Raw genomic sequence first — 17,662 nt, 5'->3', positions numbered from 1 at the left:
AGAGATTTGTTCTCTGATAATCCTCCAAATTTAGAGGAAATGAAAGTGAAAGAAATGTAGTGACATTTCATTGGCTGTTAGGATAATAAGAGAAATTTATTAAAAAATTCATAACATAGTAAAAATATAGAGCAACAATAAGAAGAAAAAAATATGATAATGAAATTCATGGAGAAAAATGAGCTACAATAAAAAGTTTTGATTTTGTTTTAGTTTTTCATTTTACTTAACCATATTTCTAATAGGTTAATTGTTGTTCGTTGCCAAAAAAGAAAGAAAGAAATAAAGAAAGAAAAGTTTTAAAAATTAAAAGAAAAAAATTGCAATCAATATTTTATTCAAACAAACTTAGATGGAATTATTGAATAAAAAAATTTCAAAATAAAAATAGTAATCATAAAAACATATTATTTAGAGTTCAAAAAATTCATTAGATACCAGATACATGAACTCAACCCTGCATCACAAATACACATATAAACTCAAACCAAATAACTCTGCACTTCATGAACTTCAGACATTCCATTTCAACTCAGCGTCCAAACAATCCTTAATGTCTGAGATAAATTTAAAAATTGAGAAAAAAAAAAATGTAGAACCCAACCCCAGGAGCCAAAAGCCTAAACCCAGCAAAACGCTAACTACAACATCCACTGTAGGCTCTCTGCCTGCAGCGCTATCACAATTGTATTTGATCGTCAATCATGCAGTCGCTACTCTCGCCGGTAGCTCGCAGCGGTCCATTCCCGGCCGCCGCCGCAGTTTATTCATCGGATTTACATCTCAGCCGCTTCCATCGCCGGCCCTTCTCTGTCCGCCACTCGTCCAATCTCAATTCTCCTCCCAATTCCCTCTCTTCATTTAATGCCGTTCGATCCTCTTCTTCTTCTTCGTTGTTGCTTTTGAAGACTTTTGGTACTCTGGAGCATAGAAGAGGACAGTTTTTCTCGGAAACACACGCTTCATCTAGTCCCATTTCCCCGGCGGTTCCCCCAAATGATGAGGCTGATAAGGCAAAACTGGCTCAGGTTCTCTTTCTTCTAATGCTTTTATTTATCCCTTTTGATGTGATGTTTAATTGACCAGGAAATGTAGCATTGAAAACTAGGCTGACCTTGCTTTGAATTCTTTGGTTGAAATCGTGAGAGAATGTTGTGTTCGTTTAATCATAGATGAACCTTTGTGTTTACTAGTTTCATGAATGACTATGGATGGTTTCTTAAATTCCCACTGAAGGTTTTAGCTGCATAACCATTTAGCTCTTCTCTCTCTCTCGTGTGGGCCTAGCCCTCCCACTCGTCCTTGTTCTCCTGGCTGTGAAGCTTTGAATCTCCAAGAAGGTCAGATATTTTTCCTGGCAGATCGCCAATGGGAGCAACACTATAGATTGTATTAAGTAATCTTCTGCTATGCTTGGTCCTTAGTGGTGTAGAGTATGGGTCTGGACCATGTTTGATGGGATCGTCGGTATGATACAGTGATTTGAGATAGATTCATGCAGTCTTTTGGGATTCAGATGGCTCCCAACAGGTCGTGTAGGGCTATGATGGAAGAGATGTTATTCCACCCCCTTTTCGTGATAGAGGAGCATGTCTTTGGTAGACTGTTTCTTTCTGTCCTTATGGAATATTTGGCTTGAGAGAAATACTGGAACGTTTAAGGTATCAAGGCTTGGGAGAAGCGTGCGGTTGTGAAAAATCTCATCTTAAAACAAAACCCGACAATGGTCATTCTTTAGGAAACCAAGCTGGAAGTTGTGGACCGTTTTACATTAAGTCTCTTTGGAGTTCTAGACATATCAATTGCTCTGTGTTGGAGGCCTCGGGTTCGTCAGGGGGTATCATTCTCATGTGGAATGACCCATGTATCGTGGCTGGTGAGGTTTTTAAAGGTCTTTACTCTCTCACTACTCAGTTTTTCTTGGCTGATGGTTTCTCTTTTTGGCTATCTGGTATATATGGCCCTTCTCAGGCAAAAGACAGGCCTCACTTCTGGTAGGAGCTGTATGATCTTTAAGGTCTGTGCACACAAAATTGGATTTTGGGTGGTGACTTCAATGTTTCTAGATGGACCCATGAGAGATCCAGTGGTAAGCCACTCTCGGCTAGCATGAAATCCTTCAACGCCTTCATTGGTGGGGCTGATCTTATTGATATTCCTCTACAAATGGCTCCTATACCTGGTCAGGTTATAGACACTACCCGGTTTTCATACTCATTGACCGCTTTTTGATCACGGATACCGTCCAACAGAAATTTGCATACACTACCTCCAAGAGACTGGGGAGACCAACATCCGACCACTTCCCTATCCTGCTATCCATTGGTGTTGACAAATGGGGCCCTACCTCTTTCCGCTTTGAAAATATGTGGCTGCATCATAAAGATTTTGGAGACCTTGTTGATCATTGGTGGAGGAATACTTTGATCGGGCACCCAGGGCACGATTTTGTTAAAAAGCTTAAGGGTCTAAAAGAGGTCCTAAAAGCCTGGAACAAAGATACCTTTGGCTGCATGCACACTCAAAAGAATCAGATTATTGTGGAAATCATGTTACTTGACGGTATGGAGGAGTCGTCTGATCATTCGCCTGTCTTGAGAGCTCAAAAGAAGAGCCTAAAGGCTCAACTTATCTCGGTGGTGGCTAAAGAGGAAACCCTTTGGAGGCAAAGATGCAAGCTCACTTCGCTTAGTGAAGGCGACCAAAACACCCGGTTTTTCCATCGTATAGTTGCCACTAGGAAAAGATTAAACACTGTTCTCGAAATCATATCCTCTGCCGGTATTAATCTTCTCTCTGAAACAAGAAATTGTCGAGGAATTCCTGAGTTTTTTCACAAGACTGTACACAAAGAAGAATAGCCTTGCTGCCTTTCCCACTTGCAAACACCCTTCCCTCATGATGCAGCAGTCTTTGCAGCTTGAATCTCCTTTCACTGAATAGGAAATTTGGGGGGCAGTTTGCGCTCTTGGTTCCAACAGATCTCCGGGCCCCAATGGATATACTTCCGAATTCTATAAAAAATCTTGGCACATCCTTAAGCCCGACATATTGAGGGTGTTTCAAGATTTTTTTAAGAAAGGTATCATCAATGCCAACATTAATGAAACTTACATTTGTCTCATCCCAAAGTGTGTTGCTGCTAAAAGAGTTGGTTTTTAGCATCAATGCCAACAATGGATATATTATTTGGTTTTTTGTTTTTTAAATTGTCCTTGTTTTTTCACAATTTTCTTATCATGGTTTTCATCTTTCCTAAGTGAGCATTTGAATTCTTAATCAAATTTTAAAAAGAAAAACAACCTTTATAGTTTTCAAAACTTAGCGTAGATTTTAAACTCCTAAAAAGTATACAATAAGACAAAGAAATCAATAAGTGGAAGTAATGTTTGTAAGCTTAATTTTCAAAAGCCAAAAATAAAAACCAAAAGTTATCAAACGAGACCTTAATATGTTGATTGCTTGCACATCCCTAGTTTGCTAGATAAGTATAAGTAGATGATATCCAAGATTGCTTTTTGAACCCATGAAGGCTACTACAAATTCTTTAGAATACTATTTGGGCTCACTAATGCTCCAACCAGAACATTCTAGGTGATGAACTCAGTACAAACTTTTTAAAGATATTCGTCTCTTTGACAACATTTTATCATAGGAAGATATTAAACACTTGTGAAATGAAATGTTATGGAGGTATTGAGAAAACAATGCCTGTTAGATCAATCATCAATGGTGCAATTTTGAGCAAGTGAAGTTGGAAATCTTGGCCATTCTTTTGAGGAAGAGGTATATGCAGATCTCAGCAAACTTAAATTCAAGCCATGCACTCTTGGTCTTGTTTTGAGAATAAGGATTGGACTTTTAGGACTTATGTGGCAGTGGCACATCCAAAAAATTTGTGGTTGGCTATAGTAACACTGAATGGGCCCAACTGATCAATTGGAAAGAGATAAATTTGGTTGGTACCCATAAATTGAAGCATATCTTGATCAACGCAAAACTCCCATGACCAGAATGTCCTTTTTGTAGGCTTTCCCTGATTTTCTAAAGTGATTGTGAAAGTCGACGCATTTGGTTATGGGGTGTTTGTGCTGCAAGTGAAGAGTCAAAGATTAACTTACTATTAACAGGTCCTTCTATGCCAAGCGAAATAGAAACCTATCCATGGGAAGAAATTCATGCAATTCTATCATTGCTTTAGAACTGGCGGTCTACTTGATAAGATGGAGGTTTGTTACCCACATTGAATAAGACTCTAATACTTGATAGAACAAAGGCTAGCAAATATGGACCTCTCATGTGGTTGACAACGTTGTTGGATTATGATTTCTAAATTCAATACTGGCATAAACTAGAGAATAAAGCAGTGGGTGCTCCTTCATATTTACCTTTATAGGTAATTTTAATATCTTTCTCTATTGTGAAGAAGAGCATATTAAAGCAGTGAAGGAGCATGTAAAAGGAAACTTCTACCTAGCCCAAGACTGAGTCAAGTGGTCCATTATGGAAGGCCAGCTCTCTCCCGCACACCTTATTATGGAGTTGGATAAATTATGGTTTAAAGGGCATTTGTATTTGGTAACTAAGGACCCCTTCTCATTTCTTTACTCCAAAACAATACTGTTGTAGTGTGATTGGGGGACATTCAGGTGTGTTAATGAAAATCTCCTAATGTACTATTATCTGTGGCCACAACTTATTTGACTGTTGTCATGGGATAATTTTACTATGGACTTCGTCAAGAGTTGCCTAGTATGAGGGAATGAACTTAGCATGGAAATAGGCTCAACTCAATTCGATGGTCTCAATCATCCTTACACTGTATATGGAATTGGTATTTATCGAGGAAAGTATCATGCTCTGTGGAGACCTTACAAATACCACGACATGGGCCAGATAGCTGTCATTGGCTCAATATTAGTTCAATACCTTGTACCATATTACCGTGAAGGCTAGCTCTTATCAACTTCTGTTTGGTTAAGATTCACTTTTCATCTTCTGTAAACTTGATAAGTGTGGAAAGGTGTCTGTACATTTAACATATCGTAGGGCTAATTAGCGTTAATCTAAGTAGTGAAAGAGGAGTGATTTCGTACAAGGGAAGAGCATTACCATTTTTTTTTTTGTTTTGATAGGTAAACAGCTTCATTAATGAATGAAATGGGGAGAAAAAAACTCTCAAAAACACCAAGAGGTATATCGCAATGAAGCTTTTCCATTGAAAATTATAGTAAGACTATAATCATAAAAAAGATGTATACTATTATACCAATGTAGAGCATAAAATAAAATTAAATCTAAAAAGCTATTGGGCAGAGTCCGTGGAAATTCTCCCATTTTGTTCACAACAAAGAGTCCAGCTGCCACAATGTTTTCTTCACACCATGGAAAGGATGATCCACAAAGATGGAACCAAGAACATCATTTATATTACTAGGCATAGACAATGACCACCAAAAAGCGTCCAGCATCATGGACCAATAAGGAGAGGCAAATGAACAGTGGAGAAAAAGATGGCACGAATGTTCATCACTAGAAAGCACATCACACACCATGAAGGCGAGTGGCAAATATAAGGCATTCTCTTTTCAAGGCGATCAACATGGTTGATTATCTCATGACGAAGTTCCCATAGAAATATTTTAACTTTCTTTGGATAAGCGTCCTCTCAAATCACCGAATAAAGGTAGTTAGGAGATGAATTCTTTGCATGTGTTAAATCCTCCATCAATGATCGCACTGTAGAGACCAAAACCATGAACTGTCAAAATTCCTTGGATTAACTAAGGAGAGAAAATGAGAGAGACTAGCCCATTTAGCAGCTTCATTGTCATTAAGGTTTGAGTGAAGACCAAAATGAAGCACGATGTTCGCCATTGCAGACTTGTGCTACAGAATCATTAGGCCTAGCAGTAGTTAAACAATCTCAGATAGGCTGTAGTGAGGATTCCACAAGTTAACCAATAATCATGCCAAAAGGATGCATGAAGACTATAGCCGATAGTCCTTTGAATACAAAGTCAATCAAGCCAATGGTAGTACTACTGTAACGCCTAGAGAAGAAAAATTACTTGAGCAGAGAGCAGGTGAGAAAGTGATGGAAGTGAGTAGGCAAATGTGTAAACGTGAGCTCCAAATGAAGTTCCAAATTGGGCCTCACCTCCCTCAGTTTGCTGCCATTGTTTGAAGGATGAGGAAATGGTAGGCAGCCTTTTCCTCCATTGTTCTTGTGCCTTTAATGGTTGGATGTGTTTGATTAGGGAATTTGGGTTGTCTTTTTGCCCGCTTATGGTTGTTCATTTTGAATGAGACATGTTGCTTTCTCACAAGCAAAGCAAGGATTTTGTGGGACTATGCTATTAGAGCCTCTCTCTGGCTCTTATGGAAAGAACAAAGCCAGAGATTGTTTAAATACAAGGGTGTTATGGACTTTTTTTTTTGGGAGGAATATAAAGCATATCCCTTCATGGTGGTGTTCAAATCATAAAAAATTCTTTTCCAATTAGGTCCTCGTCTTCATTTTGCTTGAAGGCTTTTCTTTTGCTCTTTTGGGAGTGCCTTTCTGTGATTAATACAGCTGTTGATGTTTCTTAACCCAGGAGAGTGGGGGGGGGGGGGGGGTCGTCTAGACAAATGCGGTGTACATTATGGAAAAATTTTAAATGGTAAGAGAGGACAGCAATGATGACCATCACCATAGAATATCATCGCATTTTGAATCAAATTCCTTCGTCTTATGTGTGTATTATGAAATGGGAGGCCATGATGGGATTTTATGATGCTTGAATTATTTCTGAAACTGTCCCTCTGCATAGTCTCTTTAATATTGCAAATGGACAGGTCATTTAGGTCTTTAAAATACTTCTTTATTATGATCAAAGTAGACTGGAATAGAATAAACTGGACCACCAAGTTATAAATTTATTTAAATTTCAAAAATACCATGTTCTTTACAACTCTTACAAACATAAACTATCTGATCATGTCATTTAGGCTAATATTGTATTTCCCATGTCGCATAGTTGGTTTGCCTTGCTTCTGACTGTTGCCTTGCTGATACTGTTAGTTGAGTTAGTTTGTGGTTTGTTAAGTAGTTCACTATGTAATTGCTGGTTACTTGGCAGCACATATGGTTAAGTGCTATGTCTTTGTAGTCACTACTTTTGAATTGAATAATGATTTCTTGTGATTTTTCTCTAGAGGTTCCTAGACTACTGCATCACTGTCATTATTGCTAAATCATATAATGAACTAAGTTGCTTTGATGGTTTAGGTGGCAAAGAGATTAGAGAAGACATCGAAGTATTTCAAGAGGTTGGGTAGTCTCGGATTTTGGGGACAGTTGGTGTGCACAATTGTCGCTGCCGTCATTCTTTCATTCTCTGTTGTCATCACCGGGAAAATTACATCACCTGCCACTTTTTATGCTACTGCTGGGGGTATTGTGGCAGCTTTCATTTCTGTATTTTGGTCCTTTGGTTACATTCGGCTTTCTGATAAACTTCAACGGACTGCAAATCAACCGTCCAAGGTATTATAATTGCAGAGTTTCTAAATGTTAATTGATTTCTTGTGATTACTGTAAGGCTTTAGTGTGCAAGAAACCATTTACTGTAAGACTAAACTGCAAAACCATGTTCTTTCATCCAATTTAATCTGCTAATAAACAGGATTTCTTTGCTATAAAAAAGAGTTCTTATTATTTGTTAGGACATTTATCTATTTGAAAAATGAAACAAAATCTGTACATTTACAACTTGGATTATTCCGTCTTTACTCTAAGCAAAGATTTCAAAAGGCTTAATCAGCTTTTTTATCATTTTTCTACCCAAACATAAACATCATGAACTTTAGGCTGACATTAACATTGGTGCCTTGCTGAGAGACCACTCTACAGGCACTTCAACTCTAGAAGATTTCTATTTATGTTACGATTCCTTTTTCTTTTCTTTCCCTTCTTGAGAAATGCAACTTGGTCAGACAGCCAGCTTTCGGCATCCTTCTTTCTTTCCTCCATTTATTTTTGCACTATTATATTGTAACTGGAGTAGCTATTTTGACAGAATTTTCACTGCTAAATATAGAGGATGTATAAAATAAATTAGCAATGTGACAGAACTCATGCTCCCTCTTCTTATTTATTGATCCTAATTTCAGGCTCCTCCCCGAGCCGATGTTGTGAATAGCCTAAGAAATGGGATAGTAGTGAACCTACTGGGCATGGGTGCTGCCATTCTGGGGATGCAAGCAACGGTGGGATTGTTAGTTGCCAAGGCTCTTACATCCTCAGCAATTCCATATTACCAGGGAGCCTCCCCTGGGAATAGCCCTGTTCTTGCTTTGGATGTATTCCTAGTACAGGTATGTTTTTTGATTCCATCAATTGTTATTTTGTTGAATAACATAAAAGCATGTTTCCAAACATACTATAAACGTGTAATAAATGTCATGTGAATTGGCAATTCCTTGCTGCCTTTTACCATAGTGGTTTAAACAATGGCAACAGTGAATGTTATGTATGCTTTATTGATCACTAGAGCATATCATTCTTCTTCTCCTGTAACTAATAGCAGTCATGAGAGTATAAAGGAATATGTGTTTTTTGAAAAGAACCAAAAGAGCCTTATGCATAAAAGAACCAATGAACCAAACTTGTATGAGGCATACCAAAATATACATTGATTCTTGATGAGATACCCCTGCGCCATATAATGACTTCTTTTAACTTTCCTACTTGCAGGCTTCTGCGAACACTATTCTCTCTCATTTCCTGGGGCTCGTTTTCTCATTGGAGCTACTGCGCTCGGTGACATTACCTGCTACAGATAGTATTCCTATTCCCCGAATAGCATAACCTCCATTGTTACCCTTCTAGTCAGTTAATCCATCAGCGGATTCGACATCGGAGGTGACACGGTACGAATTGCTTGTGAGTTTAATGTCTATTTTCAAGCGTAATCAAAGGCGTTTGTATTTTCATCTCACCCATCTGATCGGGGTACTCTCTTTTCTGGTGTGGGTAGAAATCAAAAGCGTTCTCTTGGTATGGGACTTGAATAGTTGCAGAGGTCCTTGAAAGTGTTTCCTGCGGGTAGCTTAAATGGAAGTTTCTTGTATTGTATTAGAAAAGACTGGCAAGCCATGTCAAACTCTTCTATTAAAGTGTAGATTCAATGATTGTTCTGTCTTGAGTTTTAAATCCCTCATCCATTTTGATATTTACTTTGTTTTTTCTTCTTTAATAGAAAATAATTTACATGGTTGAAACTTTGGTCTTGGTTGTTTTATGTATTTGGTTTGTGCAATTTTTTAATGTTTGATAATGATTTTGTGATTTCGGTTTTAATTTTATGTTATTTAAAATTGTATATGTTCTCTGCTTTTCACATTACTTAAAGAACCACTGAACCATTTAGAAATCGTTTTTTGTCAAAAATTAAAAAAAACAAGTTTTTAATTACTCTTTTCATAACTCGACTTGGGTTTTTAATACATTTTAGAAAGTAATAACCAAACAAAAAACATAAGTTTAGTTCTCACTAATTTCAAATTAAAACACCAGAGGGTGTAATTTGGAATAGTTTTAAAAATTTGACCTTTGTGTTTTCTAACTTAGTGTATCAAACAAAATATCGTACTATGTGCAAGTTTTTCTCTAATTTTGTAAGTCAACTCTTCTATAAAAGTCATGTTGAGCATGTGCAAATAAGACAAATTCTATTTGCACACCAACAAAAACAAGTTAAGGTGAGGATACGAAAAATAATCTGACCACAATTTTTTTTTTTTTTTTTTTAATATTACAACGGGATGAATGATTGAATCTTTAACCTCTAGGGAAGATTTTTTTTACAATATATGAGGTGGGGGAATTGACCATTTGATTTTGAAATTGATAGTACAAGCATAATATTAAATTTCCATTGACATGTCTATATTTCTATTGATATTCTCATGTTTCCATGCATTCGATACCGACATGAAGGATGAATCGATATTACCATCATATTATAGAAAAATCTACTAAGCACAAAAGAGTAAGCATCAAAATGTCATTAATAAAAATATAATAAAAATGATAGACATGTTTACTTGTTTGAAAATAATAAAATGTTTATTTATTAATTTAAATTTACTTTTTTGATTTTTTTTTTTGTTTTTATAGTTTCCATAAATATCAATCGAAATCGACATTTTATCGATATTTCTATTGAAATTAAGATCTCGATATTACTGTCGATATTAATACTTCAAACCTTGAATATAGGTATTATCGTTGAGTTAAACTACTTCGACCAAAACTTAATTAATTACTTAAGAATATGGTAAATTTTAATTGTTTTTTTTTTTTGTAAGAAAAGTTTAATTAATTAGATAAAGAATAATGTTGTGACTCGTAAGAGATGTAACAATTTTTAGAATATGCTTATAAGCTTTTGGGCCAAAATCATTTTTAACATTTGAAGAGAGAGAGAGAGAGATCATTTCCACCTTCTTCGCCCGTTTTCTGAAACTCGTCGACGGAGAAGAGGAGATAGTTTGTTCGGAGAATTCTCAGATCTCAGAGCAAAGAAGTGGCTACAACAATTCAACTGTCGCCGGAGAAAGGAGGTCGCGCAATTTGAAGCAAGCGGAGATGTTGCCCACAGCTTCCAGAGGACGCTCCTCGTCCTCTACATCTCGAGCTAATCCCATGTATCTGCAGTACCTTCGTCGAATCGTCAAGGTTCTCTCTCTCCCTCAGATTATGCCTATTTTCCATCTCTAGCAGATCCGTTCCATATCTTAATCAAACTGCTACTTTACGCTTCCAATTTGTAGACGATTCATCTTCCCGAATATGCCTGATGAAGGCTGTATGAGATTATCTGATTTGGTGTTATCGTTGTTTGAGGAATTTTTATGCCATTATCATTTTTCTCAGTGTTGTTATTAGTTCGTTCTGAAATTTTCTTCTTATTTTGTATTTTAGCCGCGATTCTTTTTACCTGCTTATTTTTGGTTAGATCATTGCTTGTTCCGTTATTCGTTATTTACAGTACGCTTTTCAACTACTGTTTGATCTTCGATGTATTGAGTATGGTGCCACGTGGAGTCTTGGATCTTGTGAATTCAAGCAGTGAGTTGGATAGTTCAGAGCTTGGTCGTGTTTGAAGAGAACAAGTTTCAGTTGTTCTCTGGATTTGTAATATAATTTATTGCTTCCTCAACATGCTTTGGCTAGTTCTGTTCTACTTGAAATCTTGTCATATTCTTGTTTACAAAATAAATTGTCGGAAATTGGGCTTAAAATGAAACTAATTTTCTTTCAATTGTCTTCTCACCTGACGTAGCTTGCTTGCTTCCATAAATTTAACAAGTTATCACTTTATCTCTCTGCTTGCAGTGGCAACAAATGGACATCGAATATACATTCTGGCAAATGCTTCATCTATGCACTTCACCAAAAGTTGTGTAAGTAATTAGTTCTTATTTGCCTGTTGTCACTCACTAAGAGCTTAAGCAAACTTTGTTTCAAGTTTAGTTTTAGCCCATTCCTAATCGTTGGTATTTGGATTTTTGTTGGAATTTTGCAATGGACGCAGCTATCAGCATACCAAGTATCACAAACGTAAGTACATCTCACATCAAAGAGTTCTTTTCTGTTTTCTTTTGCTGATTGTAATGGTGCTGAAGAATCTGTTAGTGTACTCGTGATTTAAGCTTATTTATGTGTAGTCCAGTTTACAAGTTTTTTGGATCTTTTTCAATATCCACTGTACCCCTTAACTTTGTGGTGAGTTCCTCTTATAGATAATCACTAGATTCACTACCAATGTAACATGCTACTAGGTGAAGGCAGTGAATATATACTTAAATTCAAAACAAAATATTTTCATAAAAAGATGCAGGGTTTTTATACTCAGGTTGATACATAGGGGAAGCTTATTGCTGTAGTTTAAATTTTTAGTTAAGATATTGGTGAAATAGGTGATGGAGCCTTGGAGGTGGACCATTAAATTTTCGGAGACTGATTCTTAGGTCTCTGACTCTTGATGGTTTGTGTGCTTCCCTTAGGTCTCAATTCTTGCTTGTTAGGATTCCCCTTTTTGTTGTGTTGGGATGTTTCTCATAATAATTTTCTGTTAATCTCAGAAGCTATAGGGTGGAGAAGTTATCATGAATCTTAAATCATAAGCTTTAAAAGTAGAATTTCAAGTCAAAATTTAATATTTTCTAATCAACAGATTGGTTTCTAATTATTTTCTTATTCATATAGTGGTTTCCAGTTGTGTTGAAACTTGTTGAGAGGTATTGGTGTGGGCTTTGCAAGTGTTCTGTTAAATTGATGCTTTTTGAAAGAATCGGTGATTGAGCCTTGTGCATAAGAGATTGAAGTGTAAAGTGATAGAGATGGATCTTTTATGTTGAGGATCTTATTCTTAGTTCCTATTTGTTTGTACGCCTTTCTTTTTCCCTTTGTGTTGGATATTTCTCATATCCTCTTTCTGTTTCGTTAGGATTTCGTTTGGTGTAAGCTAGATACTCTTTTTTGGCGGGGATTTTTGTAACACACATTAGCCTTGGTGGCCTTCCTCCCTTTCGCATATTTCATTGCATTAATGAAATTTGTTTCCCTTTCCAAAAGGAGAAAAGATAAAGAATATATATATATTTGTAACAATAGATGTAATATGTATAGTATAAAGGTTTTCCGTATATTAAAACTAAAATGAAAAGTTCTTTGCTTTTTTCTTGTGTCAGAAACTAAGAATCAGTGGGCACGTGACGATCCTGCTTTTGTTGTGATCTGCAGTCTTCTTTTGGCAGTTGCGACTCTGGCTTACTGTGCTGCGTAAGTGTAGCCAATGCTTCTATGCCGTATCGCTTTGTTGATTTATTTTATTATGAAGCACACATCCGTTATGGTACGCCGTACCCAAGATATTTGTGTGTGTGTGAGGGAGAGAGCAAAAGTCTTGAGAAGGTCTTTCAGCCTCTCCCTCTTTCTCACCAAGAAAAATATACATGCACTCACACCATTACCTAAACAAGAGGTACACGAAAGAAATATGTATACCTGTACGCTTCATGTGATAACCAATATCCTTTTTCTTGATGGGTACAATTGGACCTTTTCCCCCCATATATACTTCTTTGTATGAAGTTCCCTATTTAGAAATTAAGCTAACTTATCTCAGTTGTGTTTTCTGATTGTCAAATTTTGTCAATAATTTCAGATATGATCATAGTGCTGCACATGCCTCTTTTGTAGTTATTTCTGTACTGCTCTTCCATTTGCTAATAACTGGGGCGATTTTGGCAACTTGTTGTTGGTAAGTTATTTCCCTGTTGTATGTGCATGTTACTACATGATTTTACCAACAAATTTTTTTTTCTATGTACGCAAGTACTATTCATCATTTGCTATGATCTCGAATGCTTATGTACTACATATTGACTGATAGTTTGTTCTCTTGTCTGTCCTGATTTTCCCTTAGGACTTGAACGGTCCTTATAAGATGTGCCTTTTCTAATGCTCCCCCGACTTTAATTTCAGCTGTTTGTTTCTGCACTCAGTGAAATAGGCATATGGACAACATGAATGAAAGTTATAAAGGGTGATCAGTTAGTTTGACTACACGATAAAAACATTCTCAGAAGGATTTATCTCTTTAATTTCAGCTGTTTGTTTCTGCACTCAGTGAAATAGGCATATGGACAACATGAAGGAAAGTTATAAAGGGTGATCAGTTAATTCGACTACACGATAAAAACATTCTCAGAAGGATTTATCTCTTTTCGTGTATTTTGGTGGATCATATCTCTTAGACAATGGTTGACTGCACTGAGGATATGAACCATCCTAATTTGATGTAGTATAGTAAATCTATTACTTTCCTGTTATCGTATGTTGAGCATGCATTTGAATAATTATGCATTCTATTAGGGTGTGTGTGCTATTTTATGGGGGCTTTGAAGTGAGAGAAACTGTCTTCAGAGAGGGTATGGTAGTTCTTCTAATGATGTTAGGTCCTTTGTTAGATTCTCTATTTCTCTCTAGGCTCCAGTTTCTAGGCTTTTTTGTAATTATTCGCTTGATCTTATTTCTCTTAACTAGAGTTTGTTCTTGTAATTTGGCTCCTTTTTGTGGACTTTTTTTGGGAGGTGTATTCTCTCATCTTTCCTTAATAAAAATCAAGTTTTCTCACAAAAACAAAAATATAATAAAAAAAGAACTTGTGCATTTTTTTAAATCAGCTAAGAGATGTGGCTTAGAATAGGGAATCTAGCTGTTTCCCTTTTCCTTGTTGAGATCCTCTGTTCTCTGATTTAATTTTATTGTAGATATCTTCGTTAAATTAAATTATGTTGAAGTTGGTTCTTAGCCTTTATCAACCTTTCAATGCTGAATTATTACCACAGTTGACCACTTGAGCATTTTTACGTAATCATTTCCAATCTTTATTGTTCAAGTAATTTTTCAGTATGCTGATATAACTCTTATTGGGAAAAGAGGTATGCTGCTGTAATTTATAGTGATCAATTACATTACTTGAACGTATTTTCAGGTTGCTAACAAATGCTTACCTTCGGGAAGAGACACCAGGCAGTCATGTAGTTGAGCAACGGGTTGAATGGCAAGATCTACGACTCTCACCTCTAGCTTTATTCAAGATTGCTTATATCTTCAGTTAAACTTCTGTCGAACATCAGTTTTTAGGACCAAACTACTTTTTTTTGCAATTTCTAGGCCTTGTTGATAACCATTTGGTTTTTGGTTTTTAAAATTAAATTTATAAACACTACTTCCTCTCATGAGTTTCTATTTTTATTATCTATTCTCTACTCATGTTTTAAAAAACGAAGCAAACTTTTGAAAACTTAAAAAAAGTGGTTTTAAAAAAGTAGTATTTGTTTTAAGAATTTGACTAGGAATTCAAGTATTTCCAATAAAGGTAAAAATTAATAGAAAATTTGGGAGGAAACAAATAGAAATTTCAAAAATAGAAAACTAAAAATGAAATCGTTATCAAATGGGAACTTAGAATTGCGTTTTTAGTGGCCTTTTGGGTTTTAGTATTCTTTTATGTTTACCCAATGTCTTTCCTTTGAGCCTTCTAAATTACTGGATGATATATCGTTTATTTATTTATTTATTTTCACTGGTTCTAGGCTCTATGCATTTGATGTGCACTGCAATTCTTTCTTCCCGATGTTTGTTTTGCTTTATGGTAAGTATGGTAAGGGCTTCCGTTTTTGTTCTGTTTTCCAGCCTCTATGATGCTAGTCTGAAGTCTTGGTTTCGTTGCAGTTATCCATTACTTTATGTCACCGCTTCTGGTGGCCCATGGCTTCATTCCATTATTGCTGTCAAATTTGCTTTTCATGATTGGGACTTCGTATTACCATTATGTCAACTTTTTAGGCTATGACGGTAAGCTATATTTTCTTTCATGTTCCTATCTGGTCATACACATTCTTTTTGTTGATTGCATAAATAACTCAAGCAATATTGAACCAGAGAGGACAAGCCTTTTTCTCTTCATGGCTAGAACTTTTGGTTCTCTAGAAATTTTAGGTGGGTGCCATTTAGGAAGTGCTTTGGATTTTAACCTATTGTATCTACCACGTTGAGGTGAGATTAAGTGTGGTTTAGGATGGCTTCTGAAGATTTTCTTTTCGACATAATGATAAGACATTTATACGCAAGTACTTATAGGAGAAGGATTAGTTATGTGCCTGTGCCTGTCCGAAGAGTAAAGTAAAAACTATATTTGTTCGAAAAGATACTTTTAATTAGTTAAAAAATACTTTCCAGCAAAGAAATTGGGTCAAACTCATTCAGTAATCTAATGAGTTAAGGGCGTGGTTGAAGGGTAGGACGGAGGGAGGGGGTAGTGGGGGGGAGTTAGCTGGTGAAATTAAGGCAGATTTTAATTAAGTAAAAAAATAATAAAATAAAGAAAAGACAGACTTTAATTCAACGGATGGCCTGTGAATGAGATGAATAGTGTTGGTTAAAACTTAATACGAGTTTGCCGTTCGTGGAGGTGAGAGGAAGTGCATGTCCCCAACTCCTAGCTCTTCTTAGTCCACAAACATAGTCTTCTTCAAATGATATCATTTATATTTTTCAAATTAATCAGTGTTGGTATGAGACAACCCAATGATATTAGATGTTACTGGAGGGAGGATTGATCAATGACACATCAGTGAAGGAAATCAATAACTAAGGCCTAGTTTGATGACAATTTGATTTCTTATGTTTGATTTTTGGCAATCAAAATTGTAAAATACTACTTTCACCCTTAAGTTTCTAGGTTTTGTTATCCATTTTCTATTAGTGTTTTCAAAAACTATGTCAAGTTTTGAAAACTAAAAAAAATGTAGTTTTTATTTTAAAATTTAACTATAAATCAAGTGTTTCTTTAACAAGGTGAAATCTATAATTGAAAAATTGGAAGAAACAAACATGTTATTTGCCGTTTCTTATGGGGAAAAAAAATCAAGTGGGCCTAAGTTCCTGTTTTCTAGTCAAATATGAATCCATAACTGAGACCACTGATATATTTGAGTTTGTCTTCCCAGTTTCCCATTAGCCGTAAGCTTGCATCCACGAAATTATTGACTTGACCGTGTGCCTTCATGCAGTATTGCCATTTTTGGAGAAAACTACATTCTTCCTCTATCCAATTGGTGTGGTCTTTGTCCTTACTCCAATCTGTAAGTCATAATGAAACCTAGAACAACTCCCCTTTTCGTAGCTCTTGTGCTGAAAGTAAATTTCATTTTCCCTTTTTTACCTGCAGTTATCTTGATAGGCTTCAACCCTTCAAGATATTTCATGAATATCTACTTTAGTCAGAACTTATAATCTCAACTTACGGATTCGGCTACAGCTTGCTTATCTCGAGGCAGGACGATTGATAAATCAAATGATTTCATCTACACAAGTCACTGCATCTTGAAAGAAATGAGGAAGTCCACGTCGTTAGAGCCTCAGCTGCTAATTTTTCAGGCTTTTCACGAGCAATATCAAGAATTGTAGGGGGTAGGATCTTGGTATCTTGTGCATCACGGCTACAAATGAGGTGATGCGGCTAAATTTTTGATGAAATAGATGTGTTGAATGTAATGATTTTTACCTTATACGTTTTATTTTTGCAGTTTACACATACACTTGAAAAGAAATTTAATTCCATTAGGCTTTCTGAATATGTTGTATCTGCAGATTTGTTTGTTTGATGTGCAGAGACCATTTCATTGTTGCTTAACATTGCTTTCCAGTTGACAAGAAACAGGTGTATTCCCTTTCCCATTTTGTTCAACGTAGGAAAAATGTATGTCTTATGAAATGCAAATGACAAACAGGTCAACGATGAGATAATGGTACAGTCGACCTAAATTTTGGGTCCAAAGTGGAATCCATCCCACGTTTTAACCTCATTTTTTTGACCCATTTTTGTGTCATTAATAGCAGGTGTTACATAAACGATCTTATTGTGGACTTGTGCTCTTGCTCTTGCTGTGATTCATTCTCGCTTTTAATTCTTATTTTTTACTCTCTTGACTTTCGTTCCTTCCTCTTGATACTCCCGTATCTTGCTCTCATTAATGTACATCATCACTTTCGTTCCTTACTCTTGATCCTTGCTATTTTTACTATTCACTCTCTTTT

At 36.1% G+C, this 17,662-nt stretch overlaps 2 protein-coding genes across 3 annotated transcripts; both read left to right on the top strand.

Moving 5' to 3' along the window:
* The first annotated feature begins 541 nt into the window (after positions 1-541).
* Positions 542-9,199, top strand: TIC21 (translocon at inner membrane of chloroplasts 21). 2 transcript variants are annotated; one of them, XR_005482041.2, is made up of 5 exons: positions 591-1,028; positions 7,274-7,531; positions 8,158-8,361; positions 8,741-8,916; positions 9,024-9,199. XR_005482041.2 is itself a non-coding variant. In XM_039032836.2 (4 exons), the coding sequence occupies exons 1-4, from the start codon at positions 705-707 to the stop codon at positions 8,852-8,854; spliced, it is 900 nt and encodes a 299-aa protein (XP_038888764.1). In that variant the 5' UTR covers positions 542-704; the 3' UTR covers positions 8,855-9,199. The 2 variants fall into 2 exon arrangements, 1 of the variants encoding a protein (XP_038888764.1); XM_039032836.2 differs by having other exon boundaries at positions 542-1,028; positions 8,741-9,199.
* Positions 9,200-10,396: 1,197 nt separating this feature from the next.
* LOC120078329 (UNC-50 family protein) lies at positions 10,397-17,282 on the top strand. The gene is made up of 10 exons (XM_039032569.2): positions 10,397-10,726; positions 11,387-11,454; positions 11,586-11,611; positions 12,745-12,835; positions 13,221-13,316; positions 14,553-14,621; positions 15,157-15,215; positions 15,296-15,418; positions 16,636-16,707; positions 16,794-17,282. Exons 1-10 carry the CDS (start codon positions 10,637-10,639, stop codon positions 16,856-16,858), a joined length of 759 nt encoding a protein of 252 aa, XP_038888497.1. The 5' UTR covers positions 10,397-10,636; the 3' UTR covers positions 16,859-17,282.
* The last annotated feature ends 380 nt before the right edge of the window (positions 17,283-17,662 follow it).

This window comes from Benincasa hispida, chromosome 5 (genome assembly GCF_027475165.1).
Source record: "Benincasa hispida cultivar pf3 chromosome 5, pf3_genome.v1.1, whole genome shotgun sequence".
Lineage (NCBI taxonomy): Eukaryota > Viridiplantae > Streptophyta > Magnoliopsida > Cucurbitales > Cucurbitaceae > Benincasa > Benincasa hispida.
Note: the sequence above shows the minus strand (reverse complement) of the source record. Positions and strands in the feature narration are given on the sequence as shown.

Coding starts and splice junctions, on each gene's coding strand:
- TIC21 (XM_039032836.2), top strand. CDS start 705: ATGCAGTCGCTACTCTCGCCGGTAGCTCGCAGCGGTCCATTCCCGGCC. Junction 1,029..7,273: donor ATAAGGCAAAACTGGCTCAG/GTTCTCTTTCTT, acceptor TTGATGGTTTAG/GTGGCAAAGAGATTAGAGAA. Junction 8,362..8,740: donor TGGATGTATTCCTAGTACAG/GTATGTTTTTTG, acceptor TCCTACTTGCAG/GCTTCTGCGAACACTATTCT.
- LOC120078329 (XM_039032569.2), top strand. CDS start 10,637: ATGTTGCCCACAGCTTCCAGAGGACGCTCCTCGTCCTCTACATCTCGA. Junction 11,612..12,744: donor GCATACCAAGTATCACAAAC/GTAAGTACATCT, acceptor TTCTTGTGTCAG/AAACTAAGAATCAGTGGGCA. Junction 12,836..13,220: donor ACTCTGGCTTACTGTGCTGC/GTAAGTGTAGCC, acceptor CAATAATTTCAG/ATATGATCATAGTGCTGCAC.